The sequence below is a fragment of the Cynoglossus semilaevis genome, chromosome 11 (genome assembly GCF_000523025.1).
Source record: "Cynoglossus semilaevis isolate Cse_v1.0 chromosome 11, Cse_v1.0, whole genome shotgun sequence".
NCBI classification, from domain to species: Eukaryota; Metazoa; Chordata; class Actinopteri; order Pleuronectiformes; family Cynoglossidae; genus Cynoglossus; species Cynoglossus semilaevis.
The window spans coordinates 11,851,687-11,864,160 of NC_024317.1; the positions used below are offsets into that span (position 1 = coordinate 11,851,687).

The 12,474-nt window shown below is 41.5% G+C and overlaps 1 protein-coding gene across 11 annotated transcripts in view; it reads right to left on the reverse strand.

Moving 5' to 3' along the window:
- Window positions 1-1,475: 1,475 nt before the first annotated feature.
- The window catches only part of atp2b2 (ATPase plasma membrane Ca2+ transporting 2), a 97,272-nt gene continuing 86,273 nt past the window's right edge, over window positions 1,476-12,474 (reverse strand). For 8 of the 11 annotated variants that reach the window (XM_025059939.1, XM_025059940.1, XM_025059936.1 and 5 more), the window contains 9 exons: window positions 12,022-12,201; window positions 11,843-11,930; window positions 11,649-11,755; window positions 10,717-10,908; window positions 10,417-10,630; window positions 9,833-10,044; window positions 9,635-9,742; window positions 9,368-9,550; window positions 1,476-5,567 (listed from right to left, as the gene is read on the reverse strand). In XM_025059939.1, the coding sequence (XP_024915707.1) occupies window positions 5,256-5,567; window positions 9,368-9,550; window positions 9,635-9,742; window positions 9,833-10,044; window positions 10,417-10,630; window positions 10,717-10,908; window positions 11,649-11,755; window positions 11,843-11,930; window positions 12,022-12,201 (1,596 nt within the window). In that variant the 3' untranslated portion in view covers window positions 1,476-5,255. Of the gene's footprint in view, window positions 5,568-7,460; window positions 7,514-7,828; window positions 8,019-9,367; window positions 9,551-9,634; window positions 9,743-9,832; window positions 10,045-10,416; window positions 10,631-10,716; window positions 10,909-11,648; window positions 11,756-11,842; window positions 11,931-12,021; window positions 12,202-12,474 lie in introns of those variants that run through there. The other 3 variants (XM_008320586.3, XM_017036576.2, XM_025059942.1) reach the window with 3 other exon arrangements.

A 12,474-nucleotide genomic window follows, 5' to 3' on the forward strand; every position in this document is an offset into this window, starting at 1 on the left:
AAAACATGCCTTACTATAGCCTTACTAAAAGATCCAGAAATGGCCTTAAATGGGAGTATATGCCCCAAAACATGCTGCCAAGGGAATCATTTGTGCTAAAAACTCCAAAAACTGTTATAACTGAACATGATAAAATATCACCAAAAACATCCAGTGTCCCCTCTCTATATCGCGGTTCTCCCTATCGTTTTGTTTTTAATCTGATCTTGTGACATTTTCCCTATATCGCGGTATAAATAAAAGTTTTAAATTACCAATATTTACATTATTTTCGTGAAAAAAATACATTTTCTTTCTTTTCAGCATTCAAACAGCAATCCAAAATCCACAAGCAGGGGGTAGTCACCTTCTTTGTACAGGAAGCGACGTCTGCGTTCCACGGAAGCCGCTGCACGAGGAACATAGCCAGGCCCGAGGCGTCCATGTTGTTCTCGAGCGAGATCAACTCCCCGAAGATATGTCATCACGATGTTGTTGACGATCATCGATCATCGTGCATTACCGCACAGCAAAACCATCATCTTCATCCTTGAATATCAGCTCTCGGCGTCGTATCTTTTTTCTCATAATTTAAAATTACGTTTACTTTTGTGCATGAACATTGCATTTTCATTTATAATTGTAGAATGTATTCTACATTGTTTTTCATCATTTATTTATGCAGTATGCACGTCATATAATTGCACGAATAGCTTTAGCCACGTTGCGTGCATTGTCCCTCACAGCTACATGCACATTCTCCTTGGCGATTTTCCACATTCCATACATCTTTTCAGAAGCACGCGGTCGAGCTTAAAAGGGTAAAAGAGTTCAAAAAGGTTCTAAATTCTGTCATCTGCATAAAATTAAGAATGTACTTAAAAACAAAACAAATAAAATCCGTATTTATCAAACGTGCGGACCCACGAGTCAGTATCGAGTGGTGCTAATGCCCACCTGGTTGTGAGTAGCATGCTCGTCCATTGTTTGGGTCGTTCCATTTCTGAATAGAAACGCCTCCAATTGACCATATATGGTAGCAACATCCCTTTGCTAACGCGGCATTGGGTTGTTTTCCATTCACGTAATCGTGGCAAAGACGGCGAAAGAATCTCACCACAAGTAGTTTAAATTCCAACTGTCCCTCGAAAAATGTAATCTCCTGTGTTTAAAAACACTTTGTCCCGAATTGACGTGAAAATTCGAAAAAAACCTGTAAATTGTCACTTAAAAACAAACGAGGTAATAATGTAGGCGTAACCAACCAAATTAAATGTATTAATTCACTGATTTATTCATTAATTGTGTGGTGCTGCTTATAAGCAGATTATGTTTGGAAATCCCGACTGTACTTTGATGGTTTTCCTGCTTCAAATAAAACACAACGCATCACTTCCCAGTCTTTTCTTCAGTTTTTGCACTGCTGCCACCTACTGGCATATATATATAGTCATGTAACTGTCTGTAGAACAAGTAAAAAAAGAAACAGAGAGCAGTGTCTTCACAGGAAAAAAACAAAGTCATTATTATGAACGACTGAGTTATTCTTCTGTGATCCAAATGTTTATTTTTGAAAACCCCTGGAGTTCTGGTGCCTTAAGATGTTGGCCTCCCCATGATAATGAAGAATTAAACCTAGTTTTAGAATAGATAATGATTATAGGAATTAGGAATCTTTTGAATTAAATAAGTGTATTTACAAGTCAAACAAAAATAATCAGAGAAAGTCAAAGTGTCTGGTGTAGGACAATAAATAAGAACAGAACATGTCACACTGGTCCAGGACACACCATATTGGGTCATGCTGCTCTGGGAGATTTATTTAGTGATTTTTTAAAAATTATTATTATTACTATTATTATTATTATTGTTGTTGTTATTATTATTATGTTTGTCACTTGCGCTCCTGTCAGGAGTGGGGTAAATGGGACAGCCAAGCAGCAAGAGTCACAGTTCATTATCATCATCAGCAGCATAGTTCTCATCATCATCATCATCATCATCATCATCATGGACATCATTATTATCACCGTTGTCACATATCAATTGTCAACATCATTTAACTCTCGTCTGTGGCTAGAAAATCATTGACATGACATTGCACTTCACCGACTGTTGAAACCATAAACATTCCAGCAACAAACTCGGGATTAAAGTTGGGTAACAATCAGAGAAGCTCCACTTTTGCATAGTAGTAAATGAACAAAGACATTGAGTTCTTTATTTACAATTATTGTATAGGTTTTTTTAAAAAAAGAAAAAAAAATCATAAAAACAAGATCAACACTTAAATCACTTACCCATAAATGGTAATGCCAAAATGTAATCTGATGACATTTCTCTTTTCTTTGTTCCACAAACGGCATGCGGCTAAATACAGTACATCGAGACAGGTGAGAGTATATTGCAAAAAAAAAAAAAAAAAGTATCATCGATATTATCGGCGTCATCGTCTGTGTCGTCGTCAGACTTAATTATCACTTGGTTCAGTTCATGGTGTTATTTGGATGAGAACTGTGTGTGTGTGTGTATGGGTGTGTGTGTGACAGGAGCGTCGACCGAGAACATGCAGCCAAACAGCTGCTGCGTCTGCAACAGGGCTCGAGGTCTGAATACTGTATTTACAAAGTTGTTGTTTTTTTTTTTTTAATTATCAAACTCCTCATCTTTGCACCAATTTAAAGCTGAATGCAAAATGTCTATTGAAAAAGTGGGACATTTTTTCCTCACGCAGCTTCATGTTCTCCTAGGTTGCACCTTAACAGAATAAATGGACAGGTTTTATAAAAAAAAAAAAAAATTTTAAAAAAATTGGCTCCAAAACAGTGAAACAAACTCCAGATGGTTGTGTTTGTTTTTTTAACATAAATGAGATTTTTTTTTTATTATTTATTCTCCATGTGTCTGAGCTGGTGAGGCCTCTGCAGATGAACTGATCATATGGGACAAGGATGGAGACGGAAGGTTATAAAAAGTGGGACCGTTCTTATTATTGATTGTACACAGAGTGGTATTATATAGGGGAAAAAAAAGTTTTCCAAGTTGCATAATGAGCCTACCAGGTCATGCTTGTCAACAACTTGAGATAGTTAGTATTAGAGTAAGAAGAAGGAGTACAGGCCTTTCTGGAGTGCAATAGGACTGAACTGGGGTTGGCTGCGTGTGATTGCTGTTTGTTAAACCTCTCTCTGGTGATGTCTGTTTGGTCAAAGCACAATAAATAGTTCACGACTACGTGAGCACGGCTGAGCTGCGAGAGCGCGGTATATTCCGTGACGGCAGGAAGACAAGCTCGATTTAAAACACACAAAAGCACATCGAGAGTTACACCACAGAAGTTTTTCATTCATAACCAGATAGTGCAGAAAATGAACGTTCTGATATATAGAAAAAGAAGGAAAGCGACATTCCGTTTGACTCCGTGATGTTTGTTTTGTGGTTTGTTTGTTTTTTTCCTCTTTCAAGGTCTCTGTGTGGCGGCGGGAGTCCTGCTGTTTGAGGACATGAAAACAAAACAAAATCCTCCCAAAAAAATATACCTGAAATAAATAAAACCCGAATCCAAGAGCAAAAGCATGAGGTTTTATCAAAAAGAAAGATTTAGATTTACAAGCCATAAATCTCTAAAACGACTCATTTGGAGCCCTCTGGTGGTCACACCTCCCTTACACATACACAGGTGTTTTTGTTCTGTTTTTTTTATCTCAAAAGATTCTTCACTTGACAGTGTCCTGAAATCAGCCTTTATTGAGCCCTGAGCCAGGTCAACGCTGAACACAGAGGAAGGAATAAACACAACTGGAACAGAGCAAGAAGTTGTCGTTAAATAAAGAATTAAATATTACCCTTCCGTCACAAAAGGACACCTCTGATTAGGAAAACAAAAACAAGAACAAAAAAAAAAAATCCCAAAGGCAAGTCGCCCCAACTCCATCCCGACAATCATATAGAGTAATACTAAGATTCCACATTTATTATGTTTCCCGTTAAAGTTTGGTTTCTTTTTGGTTGTTAATCCTCTAAGAATATCTACATTTTTTGACAAGATAGCAGGCAAACTCCAGCACGTTTTTTTTTTCTTTCTGTAATAACACACCAACACAGCTCTAGTTATCCGAGCTAAAGCTTCACCTCCCTCCGTCTAGAAACCAGAAATTGTTATCTCTACGAGGTTGTAAACAAATTACATTCTCTTTAAGACATAAATAATTTAAAAGTATCTCGAGCCGTTGAAGCGGGAACAAGGCAACATGCTGACAAACAAAGATAAACTCTCTCTAAATATATGTATATATATATATATATATATTTATATATATATAGAATAAATCCCCGTAAATGCTTGTTCGTGTTCCTCCGTTTCCGACAGGTGCAAAACTACTGTGCAATGCGAGGCCCGACCGCCTTGCCACACGTCGTTGTTGTATGAATGAAATACATTTTTTTTCTTTTGTTTTTTTTTTTCTTTTTTTTTTTAACAGGTTTGTAACATGTTCATGCCACACAGATGACGGGACTTTATGGGCGAGTGACTCAGAAACGCTGTCTTTAAAATAGTTTGTGGTCACGAGGCCGAGTTCGTCCAGAACCAATGAGCCTCCCAGAAAAATACAACTCTTTTTAAATAAGACTCCGGAAATGTACATTCATGCAGGAGCAACGATAGTGGTAACAGTAATAATTAAAATCTCAACAATGCATTTTCAATTGAATTTAAACTATTATCAGTATTTGACAATGTTGTTATTGTGGAGTAAAAGGGAGCGACAAGGACAGTCCTCTGAGTCCGGGTGGTTGGTTTTTTTTTTTTTTTTTACTCGACTCCCTTTTCATCCTCCTTTCAGTGCCACCCACGACACAGTTTATTATACAGTATGTGCAGTCAGCAGCACACTTATACAGTACATGCTAATATACACGTAGTCATAGGTACCAGTACTGCTGCCGGTGTACACATACAACCATAAAAGCAGGATGGCTGTGTAGGATTTGTGGCTTTTTTGATTGTATGGTTTTTATTAACCTTGCAGTAGAACTGTAAATATTCTCAGTTTTGAGGAAAAAAAAAAAGAAAAGACAAAAACTAAATCAGAGAGCTGTAAGAGCTTGAGTTTAAAAAAAAAAAAAAAAAAATGGACATGGACATGGACATGGACATGTCGCCACAGGAGGTTTTCCTGCCTTAGTGGTAGCACTGGGTCTGGAGCAGAAGAATTCACCCAGACTGCAGGAGCAGGAGAGGAGGTCAGATGTAGACGCTAAGGTTAGACTGGAGGTTAGAGGCTGGTCTCCAAGCTGTGTAGGGGGCTGGCGGGGCTGGAGGAAGCGGTGGATTTACTGGTGTCAATGGTGAGATTGATGCCACTGTCGATGGCATTGTTGTTCTTGTTGGGGGACGTGGGCTGGCTGGAGTGCTTCTTCCTCCTCCGGGCAGAGTCATCGTCCATGTCGTCGATGAGGGGCAGGCTGGGGGTGGAGTCTTCTATCCTAAATTCGGGTTGCGTCATGAAGTTGTGGATGGATGTTCTGGAATCTGGTTTCTCCAGGCCTTCGTAGAGGGAGCTGCGGAATGCGTTCACAACACGGATCTGTCGCGGGGAGAAAGAGGGGGAAAGGGAAGAGGGAGACGTCAGAGACGCAGCCGCGGTTGAAGACGACGTTGGTGGGAGCCTCGGCATGAGGGAGGGGAACAAAAGAAGAAGAAAAAAAAAAGAAAAGGAGTCTCTCATTAGAGGGTGAGGTGTTAGAGGAAAAAAGGGGGAGAAGGTGAACAAAGGGTGGGGGAGAGAGAAGCCAACTGTAGTCTGTGTTCTGCTTTCACCAGAAAACTACAGTTCACAAGTCACTTAGCTTTAGCGTGCAAAAAAAAAGAAAAGAAAACCATAAATAAATCCAACCAAATCATACATTTCCAACACAAACGCTCGTTGTAAGTATACGCTTTTAGTCCAATGCGCTGTATACCTAGAAACAAGCCACGTTAATAAATGGAATGCTCACAGAAACAAAAATGGAAGGAGATTATCACATGCAGGTTTGAAGCGATCTGGTGGACAAGGTCAGTAAGAAGGAAGGAGGGTTAGATCTGTGCGATCCAATCTGAGGCTTTAGAAAACTTCAACAACCTTCCAGAGCTCGGTCTGGAACTGTATCCACACAGACTCTTGAGTGTCACACACACACACACAAAAACACACACGGGGGGGCTGCGGCACACGGTGGGGAAAGCATGGTCTGAAGCGAGTCGCTTTGAGGTTCAATAAATAAAAAAAAACAAACATAAAAAAAAAAGAATCATAAAACACATTCAAAACGATGGCGATGAAACACTAAACAAATGAAACAGGTTGCGCAAACAACATGCAACGAGACGACAGAGGGGTCAGGGAGTTGACCCCAGACACACGACACGCACGACAAACACACACACACACACACAACAGTGTATGGTGGAAAGAACTGTTTCAGTTTCAGTGTCTTTTGAATAACTTCATGCACATTTAGGTAAACACTCAAGTATAGGCCCCAGAACAATGATGTCATTGTTTTTGTTATCTACTTCCTAAGGGAGTGTTTGTAAAAATTTAAAAAAATAAAATAAAATAATTCATAATAAATAATAATAAATAACTCATATTATGTTTTGTGATTTTTACCAAGTAAAAAATAACTCATATTATTGTTTTGTGATTTTTACCAAGTAAAAAAAATCATATTTTTTGTTATAAGTATTGTTGATATTTGTCCATAGAATTGTATATCGTCACGTTTTCACTGCTCAAACAAAAAAAACCTGCACAAAATATTACAATATTATTAATAATATTATTGAAATTTTTATGTGGAACTGACTGCACTGCACATAATTACCAAATTATATCAAGGATTTTTTTATTTACATTTTTGAAAATGTTTTATTTTCTGACGTTAACTACTGTTGTCGAATTATATCAACATCTTTATATACAATATTATTTTTTTTTAATTTTCTGAAGTTAAACTGCGTTTCAGCAGATTAGTTCTATAGATTTGTAACTATTTTCTTCGGATGGCTATAATTAATAGTAACAATGTCAATTGTGAATACGGTGTGAATACATTGTCCAGTTACAGTAGCTGGGATTATTAAGAGAAATGGGAGTTAGTCTGGATGAGGTCATGTGACAGGAAGCTTGACACTGACGGGGTGTCAGGAAGGGGCCGGCGGGAGTTAAAGAGGTTCTGTTCAGTAACTACGGCAACACGAGTGTGAAGGACGGTGTTAGTTACTTTTACTGCGTAGCCTAAATTGAATCAGTAAACTTTGCAGAGAACTAAAACTAAAACAGAATGTAGAAGTAGAACCTATACTTGAACGTTTACCCACGTTCTCTTCCGGTTTACTGTAATTAGTGGGAGGTTAATTTTTGTAGCAGAGGTGGTAAGATGATGGAGGGGTGGAGGGGTGGAGGGTGGGAGTGAGCAGAGGGAGACAAACTCACAACCTGAAATGTCACGCCGTGGGTATCACCCTTAGTCCTGAGCTCCTAGCACTCTGGGGAAACAAACACACATCGACCAATGAGAGGACAGTAGAGCCCAAGCATGGCAGGAGATATCAAGATGAATTTGAAGTACAGTATGAAGAGCAAAACCAGAGAAGAAAGAGACCAAATAAAGACACAGCTGACGGCAAGAGAGAGGGAAAAAAAAAAAACACAAAAAAGAAATGCACATCTTCAGAGGTGACAGCATCCACTTGGTCAGAGTGAATAGAAATTCGTACGGATGTGAATTTGGTGTCAGGTGGCACGTTGTCACCCCCGGAGCAGAGAGAGCAGAGAAGCAGACAGACAGAGTAGTGACTCACGACCAGTAGTGGGAGGAGCGGTAGCAGCAGTAGTGCTTGTAGGAGAGGAAAGGGCATTGGACAAGGACACGTGACTAGGACTAGAAACATTGGTTACATCCTGGTTCTGGCTGGTGGTGGATGATTGGCGCCTCAGAGCTCCCGCCCCCTGAAAGGAGGTGCCGCTCTTGAAGGTGTTGACTACGTCAATCTGCAGGAGACCGGGGACAGGAGAGGACAAATGGCTGCTCAGAGTGACACACACACACACACACACACACACACTATATGACAACACAGGCAGACTGACAGGGTACGTTTGGACGTTTGAACACATAGGAAAAGTGTTTTTCTGTCATTTATATCTGAAGTAGAACCCCAAACTTGTCTGAAGTTGGTGCACTTCCCAAAAGTTAAAAATCTGTAGATTGGTAATTTGCATTAATATTTAATAAACAGTTGTTTTTTCTTTCACTGACAAACTTAATCCTATATCCTCTAATCCTGACGCCCATCACAGCAGACCCTGGGCTCAGAGTAGGACCCTAGAGACAATCCCATCTGTCAACAGTAGAGGGCGGTACACCCTGGTCGTAGTCCATCATATAGAGATGAACCATTAACATGCGCACCTATATGTAATAGAGAGTCAACCTTTAACCAACTCTGGAATATTCTTTGGACTACGAGGGGTCAGACTCGAACCCCCGCCGCCCCCAAAGGCAAAGACAAACCGTCAACGTCACCAGTAATACTCTGTGAATTCTGTTTCTTCTGACTGACCTTTGACCTTACCTTGTCTTTTTAGAAAGTGCGCCAACTTTTTTAGAACATGTTTTTGTCCATTGCATACACACAGGGGTGCGTCAAAAAGTTCTAGGACGGGACATTTCAAACGTGGGTTTTGGTTACTGAGACACACGAGGACACGTCTCCCCGGTGTCTCCGACAGCTCTGATCGTGTCAAAGAGCAGACCCCACATGTACTTTTGAAACTAGACTTGAATGGAAACATGTTGCCCTGATGTAGCTCCATAAAATGTATTATTTCTTTTCCCAAAACGTAAAGAGGAATTGAAGGGAATTTGATTCAGTCCCCAAAGACAACCCCAGGAATTCTACTCATATTTTGGTCTTTTTCATCCAGACCTCCTGTCGCTTTAACCTCACCCTGCGCTGATGATGAGACGATATCATCAAACATTAAGATCGGACGTACAGTCTGCGCGTGTCACAGTGACGGTGGTCGACGAACTTCATACAACAATTACAATGTTTCATTGGCTGTGACCCAAGGTGGCCAATTGGACCGTCTCTCTTCTCCAGGTCCACACAGGCTTTCACTTCAGGTCCAGTGACAGAAAACCACGGCGTCATGCACCTGAATAAGTCATCTTGAAATCAAAATTAACAGATGGTACCAACAGGGAAAGACTTAATAAGGCGGCTTCGAATTTCTTCAAATGTGTCAAAGATAAGGCAAAAATAAAACAGTTATTTGTGTAAGAAAAAAAAAAAAAAAGAAATGTGCGAGACAGAGTGTTCCTTCTGTGTTCCCACCTGAGTCTGGATGCGGTTGAGTCCTCTGAACCAGAGAATCTGTCCTCTCCTCAGCTCCCTCTCCGCGTGGTCTATTTCCTCATTATCTTCATTGACGTCCTCCTCTGGCATGTCGTCTTTCTTAGTCAACTGTCCGGCCCTCCGCAGGAAGCGTAACTTGTTATTGGGAATGGTGGCTATGACCTAACCCAGAGGTCAGAGCAGACTCTTTTAGGCTTACAGCAGGTAGGATGAAGATTAAAATTGATGGAATATGTGATATGTTACCTGTCCCCAGATAAGTTCACCCAACCCTAGGAAAACACACCACATCCACTTCTCCAGGTCCAGAGGTGTAGAACTAAATGGTCTCCCCCCAAACTGCACAATTATAATCTGCACAAAACAAACCACAAGTGGGACTCAAAAAAACACCGTAACAGGAAGAATAAATGTCAAATCAACTCAAGTGCACCGTCTGTTTACCTGCACTGCGAAGGTGCCGAGGACGATACTGCAGAAGATCGGGTTGTTTTGGATCCCGTTGAACACGTTTCTTTCCCCGTGGATTTTCCGAGCATTGATCTCATTGAAGAGCTGCATCATGACGAAGCTGTTGAAGATGATGGTGTAGTGCTCAGATGGAGGAGCGTGGAGAGGGGCGTTGCGGCCACTGTCAATGTCAAATATCTTTTCACCTGCAAAAGAAAGAAAATGCACACAACAACACGTTCAGCCTCCGGTGTAAAACGTCCGGAGAACGTCTGTGGAATATTAAGTCGTTCGACTGAGTTTCAGATGGAAGGAATCTGGATCTGAATCTGGATCTGCGTTAACAGCAGATGTACTGCAACAGGCGGCCGCTTGGAGGCGCCAAAATGTAGTTCCTCAGGGAATAAAACCCAGGACTCTTTGCTCTAGGTGTGAAATGCTAACTGCTACACTATGGAACCACAAAAGTTCCAAGTAGTTCATTCCTCATGGTTAATTTGAAGGCCCGGAATTCGAACCCAGGTCGCCTGCACCACAGTCAGAAATGAAAATGTAGTTGTTTTTTTTTTTGTCCATACCAACAAAAAGTAAAGTAAAGATGATGATCAGCTGGTAGATGACATGTCCACAGATGTTCTTCGTCATGGTGCTGGAGATGAGCGGCTTGTTGCGTCCGTATGGCTTCCTCGTCAGCAGGCTCTCAGTAGGGGGCTCTGTGGCCAGAGCCAGGGAGGCGAAGGTGTCCATGATCAGGTTGACCCACAACATCTGCACGGCCTTCAGGGGAGAGTCCTGCAAAAGAAACAAAACGGTGAGACGCAGAGCAGGAACTCCGAGGCGATCACATGACGCGCACATTCTCACTCTCGCTGTCTCACCTGCGTGACGGCGGCTCCGGTGAACGCAACGATAACAGCCACAACGTTGACCGTGAGTTGGAACTGAAGGAACTTGGAGATGCTGTCGTAGACGTTGCGGCCCCACATGACCGCCTTGACGATGCTGCTGAAGTTGTCGTCCGTCAGAATAATGTCCGACGCCTCCTTCGCCACATCAGTACCAGCGATACCCTGTGAGGGACACGATAGCGTCAAGAACGCACGGGACCATGAAACCTCTAATCCTTCACATCAGTGGTTTTCAATTACTTTCCGTCACGGCCCCACCCGAGGGGACGGAATTTTTTTCAATCCCCTCCCTGAATTAAAACATTATGGAGAACCTGATAATGTGTATTTTGATTCTGATCTGTACAAACACCTGTATGAGTTACTGCCACCTAGTGGCTGACTTGTTTATCGTTCAAGCATTACAGCAACAACACACTTCTGCCCAGTGTGCCATATTCCATTGGAAGCCTTTCATGTCTAACCCCTCCCCTGACCCCCCCCCACCCCTGTCGGCACCTCAGTGCACCCAACCAGGGGGTCCGCACCATTACTTGGGAACCACTGTTTTACACTGTCTTTCTGGTGCTGTACTTTAGAAGCCACACAGGAAAATGCTTTACTATATCTTACTTACTTTTCTTCATTAACTCCAATATAATTATTTGATTTAAATCGCACAGTGGAAAGTATAAAGACATTTATAATTAATAATATTAATAGCAGCACGAGTAAAAAATCTATTGACGTTATTTTTAACTTAACCTTTGGCTAATAAAAATCACCAATAAAAACAGAAAAAAATATCTTATTTTCTGTAGTAGACAAAGATTCCACCAGGGGGAGCTAATAATCTAGCTCAGCAGACTTACTGTTTCCTCAACATGCAGCAGAGGTGAGGGACACATGAGTCTTTTTCTTACCATAGCAAAGCCGACATCGGCCTTCTTCAGGGCCGGGCCGTCGTTGGTTCCATCACCCGTCACTGCCACCACCTGTCTCTGGTCCACCATGGTGCTGTCAATGATTCCTGCGAGAAGACGCGTTGGACGTTTAATCATTTTCACTTCAGTCTAAACTCGGTCACAATCAGTAAAAAGTCAAAATAATATTTCACCTTTGACGAGCGTGTGTTTGTCTGTTGGAGAAGATCTGGCCAGAACTCGGAGTTTTGGCCAAACTTTGTCAATTCGCTCCTGCTCCACCTGAGGCGCCACACACAACACAAATGATGAAGTTTAGTTTTTTGTTTTTTTTTTCCATCAGGACAAACTTAAACAAATTGACAGTGACTACTTCTCCTTTCTCGTTGCGGATCCGTCTGTTGAATTCTTTCCCATCGATGCACAGGAAGTCCTCTCCGGGGTGGATGATGCCACACTTGATGGCGATGGCCCGGGCTGTGTTGATGTTGTCCCCTGTCACCATGCGGACCGTGATGCCCGCACGCTGGCACTTCTGGATGGCATCAGGCACCTGAATGGTAACAGATGAAGGTCACATGATGAAGTGCGGAGTCTGATGTTAGCATCAATAGCATGCTAACATCATTAACATGCTAAGATCATTAACAGTGTTAAATACCAGTACTACTAGTACTCATCACCGTCACACCTGGTACAATATTAAAGACATTATGTTTCCCTCTATAAAAATAGAGTACAGGCAGGATGGAACAGCAGGAGAAAAGTGTCAGGAGTGATCTGTGACAGAAGAGTGTCAGCTAAGGTGAAGGGAAAAGTTTACAGG